Below are 14,650 nucleotides of genomic sequence, written 5' to 3' on the forward strand. Positions count from 1 at the left end.
GAGACTCATCGGCGATTTGCTCAGGTCACGCCTTTGATAGTTCATACTGTGTGATTGTCACTCACCTGCAAGAGGACTGATTTGCCTGTGATTTCAGGCATTTGTTGGCGATTTCTCAAAACCTGTCAGCGAGTCAAAATCAGGGCTAAAATCATGCAGTCTGAACTTGGCATAATGAGTTTAGGTAAAGTGTATGGTGTATAGAGTGTTTCTATAGATGGTTTGCCAGCCCACTCACCTGTGTGAAGCACACTTCATAAATGCATTATTATTCTTTCATAATCCCCCAGAAAAAACCTAAAATAAGCAAATAAACCATAATAAGCACAGAAATTGATGACTAGTCAGAATAATAAATGTTTTTAGTTGTTGTAAAAATCGGGGTTATTCCTTAATGACTGATGTTTATATTAAAATAATTATATTTGATGCTCTAAAATAAACAATTTCTGCAAAAGTCTTGTAAAATTTTAATTTAAATATATTTTATTGATTATTTATTTCATTTTTAATCCCACTTCATTGTAACATGTCATGTTATATTATATTATATTATATTATATTATATTATATTATATTATATTATATTATATTATATTATATTATATTATATTATATTATATTATATTATATTATATCATTTGTTATGACATTTAATATATATTATTGTTTACAATTTATTTATGTAGTTATACAATTCTACAGGTCCAAGAAATACACTGTTTTCTTAAACTTTATCATTTTCAATCTTAACTCTAACATGTATTCCTCCAGGTGATGTGCGGTTGGTGGGGGGCTCGTCTAATAAGAGTGGTCGTCTGGAGGTGTATCTAAATGGCCGATGGGGATCAGTGTGTGACTCTCACCTGACGGATCGAGATGCCAGTGTGATCTGTCGACAGCTGAGACTCGGGTATAAGCCTCAAACTTTCTTTCCTATCAGCTGGAGTCTCTGTCCTGATTAATACTCAATATGCAATGTCATTAATGACCTGCTAACTCCTCACAGTGAAATCGGCACTGCACTCCGCCATTCATATTTTGGGCCTGGTTCTGGTCTCTTCCACTTTGAGCGTCTCGGCTGCCATGGAAATGAAGAATCTCTGCTCAAGTGCCGGACTAGGAAATATGTATCTGGTGACTGTAACCATGGCAATGAGGCTGGAGTCATATGTGCTGTACCTGAGGGTAAGATGACTGCATGGTATTTTGATAATAATTCCTGTGTATACTTTTTTTATTAAAAGGTATTTGGAACCGTGGCAGTCCTTGGTATGGTGCCTAAGAACATGGGGCAAAGAAGAATTATTTGTATTAATGTATTAATTACAGGCTCAGATCAGACCCACCTACGTAAAAACAACGAAACTAGAAAAATTTATAAAATGGGAAGAATAACTGATTGCCTTAGACTCTAGATGACTGTATTTGAAGCAAGATGGGACCCAATTATAAGAGTTATACATAACTAACTTAAAACATACAATGTAGATTTAGTAAACAGCCACATCATATACATGATAAGTTAAGCAAATAAAACGTCTACCAACGCCCCCCCCCCTTTTTTATTTCAACATGATATATACTGTTTTAAAATAACACTGTGCAAATGTCTTTCTTTTCTTTTTCTCTTTTTTTCTTTTTTCTTTCCCTAATCTTTTCAGTATCCATCTGTATGCTTTTTGACTATTTCTGATAGAACTCTGATCTTGTTACGTTCTATTTTAAAAAAGTTTTTTTTTAAAAAGTACAAAAATATAATCTAAAAAAAGTTTTCTGAAATATTATTTAAAAAATATATACACTCTCAGAAATAAAGGTACGCAAGCTGTCACTGGAGTGGTACCTTTTCAAAAGGGACATGTTTGTACCTAAAGGGTACCTCAAAAGTATATATTAGTATCTGAAAATTTTAAGATGAACACTTTTTTCGGTACTAATATGTACCCTTGAGGTATTAGCATGGACTTTTTAGGTACAAATTTGTACCTTTTAAAAAAGTACCACCCCGATGAGAGCTCATAAATCTTTATTTCTGAGAGCGCATATATTTGTGTTTATTTCTGTAATTGTATTTATGTCAATATATTTTCAAATGCAATTTTTCCATATGACGGCAGAAGGTAAATTGTCAGCGGGCATTAGCTTTTTAAATTGAACTAATATTTTACAATATTATTGTATTATTTATCAAATACTGTATATGACACCTTTGTGATAGGAATTCTTTTCAAAACATAAATCTCAATGTTTCCAAACTTGTTTCTTGTTTTTACCAATACTGTATGTATAAATAATAATGATAATTATATATATATATATATATATATATATATATTTTTTTTTTTTATTATTGTTTTATGTTGTGGTGTATTATTGCTATAAGAACTCATTTCAGTTATGGCAAAGTGTCAAATAATCGAATAATCAAAGTATATATATTTATAAGTAAATAATCAGATAATCAAAGTGTGGAATAATCAAAGTATTTATATGTATAAATAATAATAATCAAAGGTTCAAATAATTTTCCTTCTGAAATCATTGTAATAAGCTGATTTGTTGCTCAGGAAACATTTCTTTTAATGTCATCAGTATTAAACACATCATTAATAAACAGTTATTGTCTATCAATTGAATCATTTTCAAAATTGTTTGTTAGACAATTATTGTGACATAAATGTCTTTACCTTAGATTTTGATGTACATATGCGGCAGCTACAGCTGCGCATGTATTCTTGTATCTGCTGATCATACTCCCTAAAGCTATATTTTCAGCAGTGGTATAGTGTGCAAAGGCTTCTCGTGAAGCTAAATGAAGACAGAATTCATGCGAGACAGAAGCAGGGTCGTAAACAGTGTGCCTGTTGTAATGGGACAGTTTGCTAGAACAGGGTCAGGTATATTTAGAGAGAGCTGTGAATTATTCACACAGAAACATTAGGAAGGAGAAAGCAATCCGAGAGCTTTGAGGCTTTGCCAACAGTCCTTACACATGTCCTTTTCCTTTACCACACATACATACATGCTTTAAAGCATTAAACCATAAGTGTGACTGAGATCTATAGTCTATTAAAGGGATTCCTTGCTGAAGCAGAGCAGAGTTTCAGACTTTTGCCATTAAAGTGAAAATGAATGAAATGTTGCACTGTAAACTTGGTCGTAATCATTTTCCTCTACATTGACTGAATTAATTGATTTGACTATTTTGTTTAGGAAATGGTGCCCCCCTGAGGCTCGTCGGGGGTCTTGAGGATTTCGAGGGCCGTGTGGAGGTGTATTATAATGGACGATGGGGGACCATCTGTGATGACGAGTGGGATGATATTGATGCTGAAGTGGTTTGCAGACAGTTGGGATTGGGGTAAGAAATCTGTAATCTGTGTCTTAAAGCAGGGGCTTGGAAACGTTTGTACGCCAGCAACCCACAAATAGTATTTTAACCTGTTCAAATTCTTATATTTAAATAATAATAATGTGTTTAATAATATAGCAGCAATATAATATATATTAATTGTAATGTCACTGTAATAAATTAAATAATTTATAAATATTACCTGGAAAATATGCATTTTCTATTAACCATAGCATTTTAAATACCCTATTCTGTTAACATATTGAAATAAAAATAAAAACACTTCAAAAACTATTCATACTGAGACAAAAACAGGTCTGGAACCAGGAAGAATTTAATCGTAAATTAAATTATATTGATTTATTTTTAAATACATTTTCTTAGGTTAATAAATTATAATATAAAAAAATAAAACTTTAATAGGCTACAAAACAAATATTTATAAATTTGATAAGTGTATAAATGTTTCTCTATGAAAATTGTATTACTAACAATATTTGTAATACAAAATCCTTAACTAATTTGTATGTTCTTAAGTTTGTTTTTGTTTTTTTTTTGTTTTTTTAAGATTTATTTTTGGCTTTTCTGCCTTTATTAGATAGGACAGTATTTAGACAGGAAGCGAAGTTAAAGAGAGAGAGGGGGTAGGGAAATGTCCTCGAGCCGGGATTCGATCTCGGGACGCCCTGACGTGCTACTGCACCATAGGTCGACGCGCTAACCACTAGGCTATTGGGCCTACCATAAGTTTTGTTTTTGTTATATTTATATTTTAATATTTCCAAAATGATGTCTAATAGAGCAAGGAAATAATCACAGTATGTCCGATAATATTTTTTCTTCTAGAGAAAGTTATATTTGTTTTATTTCAGCTAGAATAAAAGCAGTTTAAAAAAAAAAAAAACATTTTAAGGTCAAAATTATAGGCCCCTTTCAGCTATATTTTTTGGACAGTCTACAGAACAAACCATTATTATACAATATCTTACCTAATTACCCTAACCTCCCTAGTTAACCTAGTTAAGCCTTTAAATGTCACTTTAAGCTGTATAGAAGTGTCTTGAAGGATATCTAGTAAAATATTATTTATTGTCATCATGGCAAAGATAAAATAAACATTGTATAGCATCATATGGAAAATATTAATTTTAAAGATATAATCAATTTTCTTTTTTGGCCTCTGGTTTTCTACTACATCAGGAGTACAAGAATCTCTGTACACAATTGTTTCAGTAGGGGTTCTTTTAATGTAGCTTAAAAGCATTTGTAAGTAATAGCATCATCAAGATGTAATTGAGCTCTTTTCTCTTTAGGTAGCATTTGTCAAAATGCTTTGCTCGAATGATTCAGCTAAAAGCAATTACAAGAGCTGAGAGATGCTGATGATGTCATACACAAATCTGAGTGCAGCTCTTTTAGGACAGTCATTTTTTTACACACACACACACACACACACACACACACACACACACACACACACACACACACACACACACACACACACACACACACAAACACACACAACCACGCACACACATGCATACACTCCTGCTGTAGCACAGAGAGTGAACTTTATTAATATAGATGAATGGATAGAGTGTGTGAATGATTGATGTGGTGCAGGGAATCACTCCATGAATCTGCAGTGGGATAGAAGCAACTGATTTTACCCTTTACAGTCAGTGAAACCTTCTTTTCTCTCACTACCAAACACACACATAAAATAAAATAAAAGCCGGTTTGAGCCTCAGCTTGGTCAGTTGACCTTTCTGTGTGGAGTTTGCATGTTCTTCCCTCGTTCGCGTAGGTTTCCTACGGGTGCTCCGGTTTCCCCCACAGTCCAAAGACATGTGGTACAGGTGAATTGGGTAGGCTAAATTGTCTGTAGTGTATGAGTGTGAATGCGTGTGTATGGATTGTCATCCCATGGGATGAGTTGTGGCTGGAAGGGCATCCGCTGCGTAAAACATTTGCTGATAAGTTTGTGGTTCATTCCGCTGTGTTGACCCCAGATTAATAAAGGGACTGAGCCGAAAAGAAAATGAATAAATTAATGAATGAATGAATGTACGTAAAGTATCAGTGCATACTATTGTGGTATTTTTTAATAGTTTCAGTTGAATTGATTTGTATTTTTGTATTTATTTGACTTTTTTGTCTTTTATAATGATCTACTTTTAATTATTTTATTGACTTTTTAAAAAAATAAGATTTATTTGGCAAGCAGCTGAAATAAAATACGTTTTTAATACCTTAAATGTTTTCCATTAATGTCTATTTTGTTCCAAATAACTAAAACTATTTTCATTTTATCATGAAATCATAAGTTCAAGGCATTTGAAAAGGAAAACAAATTACAAAGCCTATATTAGCTATTGTGTGCTGTTCTTAATTTTTTCTCTTAATTTTTGAGTGCATTGAACTTATGATTTCATTGTTTATCTTATTGAATCCCTTATTTAATGCGCTCCGACACATTAATTACCCCTGAAGCACTTTTTGTTGTGTTTTAGATTTATTTAAATTTTATTGTTGTAATTTTAGAAATGCTTCATACCCATCCTTCCTTCCTTCCTTCCTTCCTTCCTTCCTTCCTTCATTCATTCATTTTCCTTCAGCTTAGTCTCTATTTCAGAGGTCACCACAGCGGAATGAACCGCTAACTATTGTAGCATATGTTTTACATAGTGGATCACCTTCCAGCCACAACCCAGTAGTGGGAAACACACATATAGTCTTATTCACACACACATGCATACACTACAGCTATTTAAATTATTCAGTATACCTATACTGCCTATAATGTCTTTGGACTATGGTGTAAATCGGAGCACCCAGACGAAACCCACGCCAACACAGGGAGAACATGCAAACTCCACACAGAAACGACAACTGGCCCAGCCAAGACTAGAACCAGCGACTTTCTTGCTGTGAGGTGACAGTGCTAACCACTGAGCCACTGTGCCGCCCATAACTTTCATGTTTAGAGAAAAATAAAGATCCTTTTTAGATATTTCAGACCATAAACTTCTATTCAAGTTTCTTTTTAAGACTGTTCAAAAACAACAACAAAAAATGTTGAAATAAATTCCAGCCATGTGTTTGTTTTTCAGTGGCGTGCCGAAGGCGTGGACCTGGGCTCACTTCGGGCAGGGCAACGGTCCTATCGCTCTGGATGGCGTTCACTGCACAGGAAATGAGCTCTCTCTGGAGGAATGTCCTCATGCACCCTGGGGCCGACACAACTGTGACCACATGGAGGACGCTGGAGTCTCGTGCAACCCGTTTACAGGTGAAGATGACATCAACTGTGCAAGACAACATCACACACAACATTACCACTTTTTATCAATGTTTGTGCAGTGATTAACTGCTGACATAATACTATTGCTGTAGATGGAGTGTTGCGTCTGGTTGGAGCTGATAGCCCATGGGAAGGCCGTCTGGAGGTTTATCATGCTGGTGAATGGGGCACAGTGTGTGACGACAACTGGACCGGACGACATGCCCAGGTGGTGTGTCGACAGCTGGGTTATCGGTGAGAGGCTTATTTGGCCTAATTGATATTAATATTTTGGTAACACTTTCACTTTATTTATATGGTTCTGTTGATTAAGTAACTTGGAAGCTTTATACTGCACTTTAATTACAGAGGTCATGTTACAGAGGTCATGTTTTCTCCAAACTCATTAATGTTTCTTTCTTCTTGAAGCAAACTTTTTGTGTGTGCGTGTGCTATTGTCTTTGTTCTGCTAATCCTAATCCAACAGTCTGCTTATATAATAATCTGCTAATACTCTAGAGTTTGTTGGCATGCAGTTTCAAATGTCTAAAGGAGCCCATTAAAATAAAATAAAACATAACTTTTCAAATGTAAATGTTGTAGGGATAATGTGCAGTTTTAACCCAAAGAATGACCAGTCTGTCAGATGAAGGAGAGCCAGAGTCAGAGATTTAAATAAATAAATAAATTGAAGATAGTTTACAGTTTTATCAGCAGAAGCCAGCTTCAACACTCGCAATGAGTTCCTAGGCTGCTCTGCCTTACAATCAAAAATCAACATCAATTATAATCTCACATAACGTTATCAACCGTGTCATACATAGTGTTATAACCTGATTGGTTAAAACACAGATAGACTAGGAAAATGTCCACATGGGTGTGTGCGTACAATTCTGAACAATATCTCAAGCATATAAATGTCAGACATCCACTAGACTGTTTAGAGCTGACTCCAGACCTGTGAAGCGGATCCACAATCAAATAGAACCTATGCACTTACAGTACAATCTGTTTTTTACCCAAGGCTGAGTGTACTCTTTATCAAAACTGGTTTAAAAAACCGGTGTAATCTACATTCAGGCAGTTATATCCTTACTACACAAAGTCTATCTTGAATAAAAAAATATAATCACTTTAAACAGTTGTACAGTTGTTTTCAGTCATCAAACTCTTCAGTTCCACTTGAGGTCTTCATGACCTCTGACCTAATCTGGTGGATCCTGAAAATAGAGTTACAAAGAGACAGGCAAACGCACTGAACATTCTTATATTAAGCTATGTGTCAACTTTATTCATTATTGAAATATCCATATTAATAAAGTAATGAGAAAAAGGATAAATGTTGATCCATGCTGGGATGGATTGGAAGTAAGAAATATGAATCCATCTATGTATGTAAGCATATGTCTAAAAGCCACATGTTTTAGTGTGTTAGATATGTTTATGTTTGAGATAAGCTCTTTAGTCTTAGGAATGTACGACACTGTATAAATCAAATCGAAGAAAAAAATTATGTAATTTTTAAGCCTGAAAGAAGGTTGTTTGGTGTTTGTTTTAGGAGTTAGAAACAGCTTTTTAAAATAAGCTTTCAGGTAAATTCAGCTTTGGCTGGTAAACTGCTATTGGTCAGTCAGAGTTGTTTAATAGTTTGTAGTGTCTGTCAGCCTCTGCCTTCCTTGACTTGTAAATCTTTCATGGTTCATTTCGTCTGTATAGTTCGTCAGGACCAAACGTCTCTTAGTATAGTCATTAACACTGAAGAGCTGCTTATATTTGAAAGTAACGGTGATTGTGTATTTCTTTACAATCTCAAATCAGAAACAGTAAGGAAACCGCAAATAAAAGGAGAACGAAGTGATTTCTAAATTTACTTTGACTTGTATTTCATTGCAGAAAATAGTAATGTTCAGACAATAGAATGTTATTTAATGTGTTCTTCATGATTTTGTTTTTTATATCAACACGTATTCCAATTGTGGTTCTTGCAACACATTCTTAAAAAAGTTCAATTCAATTCATCTTTACTTCTATAGCACTTTTACAATGTAGATTGTGTTTTCAGAGTTGAAGTTCAGTTTAGTTCAGTTCAGTGTGGATTAATTTTCACTGCTGAAATTCCAAGCACTGAAGAGCAAATCCATCGATGCGTAGCTCCACAAGTCTCAAAATAGCAGGCCAGTGGTGAAAGTCGCAGGGAACAAAACTTCACCAATTGACAAAAGTAAAGGAAAAAGTATTTTTCTGATTTGGGGTTATATATTTTATACTGTAAAGCCTCTTTCTTGACTGGTGTGCTAAATCACTCAGTCAAACATCCACATCACTATTACCAGATGCTTTCTTAACTGCTGTTTTCTCACTGCTGTAATTTTAGTTGTATGTGTATTGTATGTTTTTGAGAGTAAAGCGTGCAGTACATTTATATATTCATCTAAATGCTGCTCTTAGCAGTGCAATTCCTGTAAATAACAGGTAATTTACTGCTCAGGTATTAAAAAAGTGTGGGACATCCTAAAAATGAGCCAGACACATTGCATGCGACCTTAGTGGTTCAACTATAATGTTAATTATAAATAATGTTAATTTGTAAATATGACTTTGTTCACCAATATCTTCTCTTCTGACCAGATCAGGGTGTGTTTACTACAGGCAATATGACATTTGTTTGTTGCGCTGCTGACTCATACGTCTCATACGTTGTACTGTTCATAATAAAAGCGCACCTTGAGAAGAGAATAAAAAGATACAAAAAAAGTTATACTGTTTTTGTTGTTGTTGTTGTTGTTGTTTTATTTTTATTTATTTATTTATTTATTTATTTATTTTTGCTGCACAAGTGTTATTTGTGTTTCATATGGTTACAGGTGAACCACTAATGTCACATGGAATGTTTTGACATTGTTTTTGGATCTTTTCCTATAGATTAAAATCAGGGAACAAGTACTTGTGTCCATATTTTTCACTTACTCACTTTTTGATCTGTTGCTGCAATTATTTCTGTTGTCCACTAGGGGGCGAGCTGAAGTGTCTCCAGTTGGGATGTATGGCGAGGGTACAGGACTGATCCTGCTGGATGAGGTGACCTGTGAAGGAGGAGAGAGCTCTCTGCTGGACTGTGCTCATTCTCAGTGGGGTCAGCATGACTGCTCTCACAGTGAGGATGTGGGAATTCGCTGCGAAAGAGAAGGACAGAACAATGAGATCCCCGAAGTGGCTCCTGTCACAGGTGCGGAAACTCAGTGTAAAGCATATCCATTTGCTTAAGCATCACCAAGTGTAACACAGTATTCTTCTAAATGTTACACAAGACAAAGCAATTGCACTCTGTACATTTTAGAGCCAAACTAAATTAAGAATCTGTGTAGTATAATATAATTACATATGTGTGTGAACACATACGTTGTGTGAGAAAAAGAAAGTCCTGTTATGTATTTTTAGGGCACATACATAAATAGTTGCATTCATTAGAAGCGATTTGTTGCTCTATGAAAGCCAATCTATAATAATATAAAGATTAATTAGAACTGTTGTTTTCTTTTTTTATTACTTAAATCTTTTCAAAGACAGCATATTATTCAGATATTGAACAAGCTACTCATTTTTTATAAACAGTTGAACACTTATTATGTATTACTTACATAAACAATTACACAAATTATTCAGAAACATTGTTCTTCAGGACTTTTTGATTGGAAATAACAAATAAAATGACTAGACTTTATAGTTCGCAATTTTTACTGAAACATTTTACAAGGCAAAATGATAGTGAAAGGCTATTCATGTTAAACAGTTATAAAACAATTAGTAGGTGAATAGTGTTGTTACATGCCCCCCCCCCCCCCCCCCCCCCCCCCCCCGATCTTCAGTGATAAGTGAGGGTTTCATTTTTTAAAAAGAGCAACATTTTGTAAGCAAGTCATGGCTCTATTCTGTGCTATATTTCATGTGAAAATTGCCAGACAAATAAAAAACCAAGAATCACTGTAAACACAGCACACAATATACTTTAAGTATATTAAAGTTCAAGCTTTAGTTTATTTAAGCTTTAGTTTAGTTTAGTTTAAGCTTTAGTTTATTTATTTTTAGAATTGAGTTCTAATTTTGTAATTTTATATATATATATTTTATATATATATATATATATATATATATATATATATATATATATATATATATATATATATATGTATATGTATATATATATATATATATTTTTTTTTTAGCTTACTTATTAGAGAAATTATATTTGTTTTTAAATAGTATTAATAATATATTTAATTCATTACAGAGTGATCTAATCAGCATAATGCCTGAACATGTTAACTTAATAATCAAGGACTATCTAAAACAAACCATAATTTAACTATTTAGGTTTAGCAATCTATTGTTATAAATATAATATATGGATTTGAAACAAATAATTCAAATATGTAAATAATAAAATTATCATAAAGCTATTTTCTGTCATTTTTTTTATTAGGCACCAAACTTTAGCACCAAATATGTGCATCTTATGTTACAACCCTGGTCCAGGGTCAAGGACGTAAAATAAAAGAACACTGGACAAATAAAATCACTTTTATGAACCCTTGGAGTCGACTCCTTTTATTTGTCTTTTTTTTCTTCTTTTTCTTCTTCTTCTTCTTATTTTTTAAACACCCAAAACATGAAGCCAAATACCTCGGAAAGGACCCACAGAAAAATAATAAACAAAAATATATCCCCTACCTAAACACTCAAATGAAACTAAATACACCTAACTAAACAACAGAAAATAAAAATACAAGAACTACTCCCTGACTATGTATAAAAACAGGAGAACATTTTACAGAAACGAAAAGTGTGGCGTCCAACCTGCTCCTCTGTGTATATACAAAGTACAATATTTACAATAACAACAAACAAACCAAAAACAAAATAACATGGATGGATAAACAACAAACAAAAGTCAACATTTATACACACACCAAAAGGGGAAAACACAATCAAAAACTTCCTAATAACTCTTTATTTTGATGGTCCATTTGAATATTTGTAGATTACAGTAGATTACTGCTTTATATGTTGATACTGCTCCTATAACAGACATTAAACTGACTATAAGAAACTTTGCAAGTACATGTCAACTTACACTTACCCCAACCCTAACCCTAACAGTCTACTTATAATCTAATGAGAATTAGTTGACATGTAGATGCAATGTAACTTAAATTCATTAAATGGACCATCAAAATAAAGTGTGACCAAATTCCTTTGTGCTGGAAAAGAGAAATGATTTTTCCCTAAATCATCCTTAAAAATATATATGTGATACTGTAACACTGTAACTAATTCTATTCAATGTACCCAATTTGTACTTGTACTCTACAGATGATGCTTGTCTTGTGTGCTGTGTTTGCAGGTCCGCTGGTGAGGCTGGTGGACGGAGAGAGCCGTAAGGAGGGCCGTGTGGAGGTGTTCATTAACGCTCAGTGGGGCAGTGTGTGTGACGACGGCTGGAATGACATCAATGCTCAAGTGGTCTGCAGACAGCTAGGATTTGTGTAAGCACGTTTATGAACAACCGCATAGAGCATAACCAATAGAACATACAACCAAACATAAAGTCACATCAGAACATCTTAAACGCTTATTTCTTCCTCTTTTTAATTCAGTGGGGTCTCGAAGGCTCGCTCCATGGCTTATTTTGGGGAGGGCCAGGGACCCATCCATCTGGATAATGTGAAGTGTGTTGGGACAGAAGTTTCATTGGGCGAGTGTTCAGCTGTCGGGTCAGACGCTCATGATTGCAGGCACAGTGAGGACGCAGGGGTGATTTGTGACTATGTTACCGAACCTGTAAAGATTAGTAGTTTTGGAAAACAGGAGTGTGGGATGAGACCAAACACACAGAGACGCAGGAGGAGGATCATCGGTGGAGACAAGTCTCTACGGTCAGGGCTCATTTTATTCGCTGATATACTAACATGTGCATTGTGTTTATGATTGTGTTTATTCATGGTGCGAATTATACATTGACAATTGGGTGCGTCAACTTTTTCAGTAGTGTTAGTTTGTAACACATGCTTTAGTGATCATATGTATGTTTTTATTTAAATGACATCTAAATATGTTAATCAAACATATATAAGTTTTCAGTATTGGGAGGAATATTTATTGTATACCTTAAATAACCTCTGATTAGCTATTTCTCAGATCAAACTAGGTCAAACTAAGACTGTGTGTCTCATTTTTCTTTACTATTAGGCTATATAACAAATATACAAACACCTATTTTACAAGATAAGTGTCTTCAGAACACTTTAAATGTCGATCAGTGCTTTAGATCTGCTGGTTTCAGACTGCTGAATGATTTTTTAGACTGATTGGCACGATTATGCATTCACAGTGGTATAAACCGTTATGCGGCGTGGTCAAATGTAAAAATCTGAGAACATCTTTTCTCAATATTTAAGAGCTTACCCAACCTCAATACGTCTTTTTTAGACATCCTTTAGAGGGAAACCCCTCGGTAATTCGCTCCCTGTGTTTATTAGCTGGCTGTCATTGGTTCTGTATTATAGCAGTGTAGTCATTCAAAAACAATATATAGCATTTGTGTCTTTGTCATTTTTAAAAAACTGCAAAATGACAACAAAATTGGAAAGTAAGCTTGTGTTTGGGAATAAACCGCAAATCTGGATTAGAGTAAAATGAGTCATTTGTAAAAAAAAAAAAAAAAAATCAGTAATATTTCCTTTCAAAAGTATTTGACTGCACTGGAATACAAAAAGAGGAGATTTTGAAGAATGTGTTTCTTAGTCTTTTTTATATTAGAGGATTCTTACTGTAAAATACAAAATTAGTTAAAGGACTTCAATTACTTCATGATCTGAAAATTGCCTAAAAATTTACTCTCCCGTTAAAATAAATGAAAGAATTAATAAAATATACAATATAAAATACTTTTCAATGATTTGGTGTCTGTTAGAGTTTGTTTTTAAACAGAAGTAACTATAATTAGTAGTATAATAAAGTTATTTATGATGTCACATAACATTTCAATTAAAAAAATTATAAAATAAACATTGTTTTTAAAAGCACAAATAAAATTGGTGTTTCCACAAAGATATGTTATCAAAGTTGATCAAAAATAAATATTTATTGAGTACAAAATTGGCATATTAGAATGATTTTTGGAAGAATCATGTGACACTGAAGATGTGACAGAATGATACTGAATATTCAGCTTTGCCAGATCAAGACATAATGCTTATATGAAGAGTGCATTTGCAAAAAAAAAATCTTTTTCAGAAATCGTGTTTTTACATAAAATCCGAAAAATTCTAAAAACTGTTTATCAATTTTTTTTGCTAATTAACTATTTTTCAAAACAATAAATTATTATATTTAGGGATGCTCCGATCGATGAGCCAGAGATCCCATTCGGATGAGACGTTAAACCTAGGTCCTGACTCTCTGTGTTCATTAAAAATCCCATGGCACTTCTTGTAAAGAGTAGGGGTGTAACTCCGGTGTTCTGGCCAAAGTCCCTCAATCAGCCCTTATGATCATGGCTTGCCAATCAAGCACTTTGGGTGTATGGCCATACATGATAAGCAAAGTTTATTTATAAACTAATTTCAAGAGGATCATGTGATTATAATAAAACACAGCTGGTTCTGCATTAGCTATGTATAATCCACCAATCAGGCCAGTCCTAACCCACTATAAAGAGCTAGGGTTTCTCACTACAGCCATCTTCGATTTGAAGAATCCCTCCTTCCACCCCTACTTCTCCACCTTTCCCTCCATAGGGCGGCACGGTGGCTCAGTGGTTAGCACTGTTGCCTCACAGCAAGAACGTCACCTGTTCTAGTCCTTTAACAGGCCGGCAGTCGTTTCTGTGCGTAGTTTGCATGTTCTTCCCGTGCTCGCGTGGGTTTTCCCCGGGTTCTCCAGTTTCCTCCCACATTCCAAAAACATGCACTACAAGTGAATTGATCAATCTAAATTTAGCACTACAGTCAAAC

At 34.1% G+C, this 14,650-nt stretch overlaps 1 protein-coding gene across 1 annotated transcript in view; it reads left to right on the forward strand.

Annotated features, from left to right (window-relative positions):
* Positions 1 to 14,650, forward strand: part of si:ch211-51a6.2 — a 38,732-nt gene that overhangs the window by 16,036 nt on the left and 8,046 nt on the right. The window contains exons 4-11 of the mRNA XM_087279190.1: positions 775 to 913; positions 1,010 to 1,188; positions 3,217 to 3,364; positions 6,469 to 6,647; positions 6,752 to 6,893; positions 9,650 to 9,864; positions 12,040 to 12,181; positions 12,293 to 12,571. Of these exons, the coding sequence (XP_087135316.1) occupies positions 775 to 913; positions 1,010 to 1,188; positions 3,217 to 3,364; positions 6,469 to 6,647; positions 6,752 to 6,893; positions 9,650 to 9,864; positions 12,040 to 12,181; positions 12,293 to 12,571 (1,423 nt within the window). The remainder of the gene's footprint in view (positions 1 to 774; positions 914 to 1,009; positions 1,189 to 3,216; positions 3,365 to 6,468; positions 6,648 to 6,751; positions 6,894 to 9,649; positions 9,865 to 12,039; positions 12,182 to 12,292; positions 12,572 to 14,650) is intronic.

Source organism: Danio rerio, chromosome 13 (assembly GCF_052040795.2).
Source record: "Danio rerio strain M-AB ecotype USA chromosome 13, GRCz13ab, whole genome shotgun sequence".
Lineage (NCBI taxonomy): Eukaryota > Metazoa > Chordata > Actinopteri > Cypriniformes > Danionidae > Danio > Danio rerio.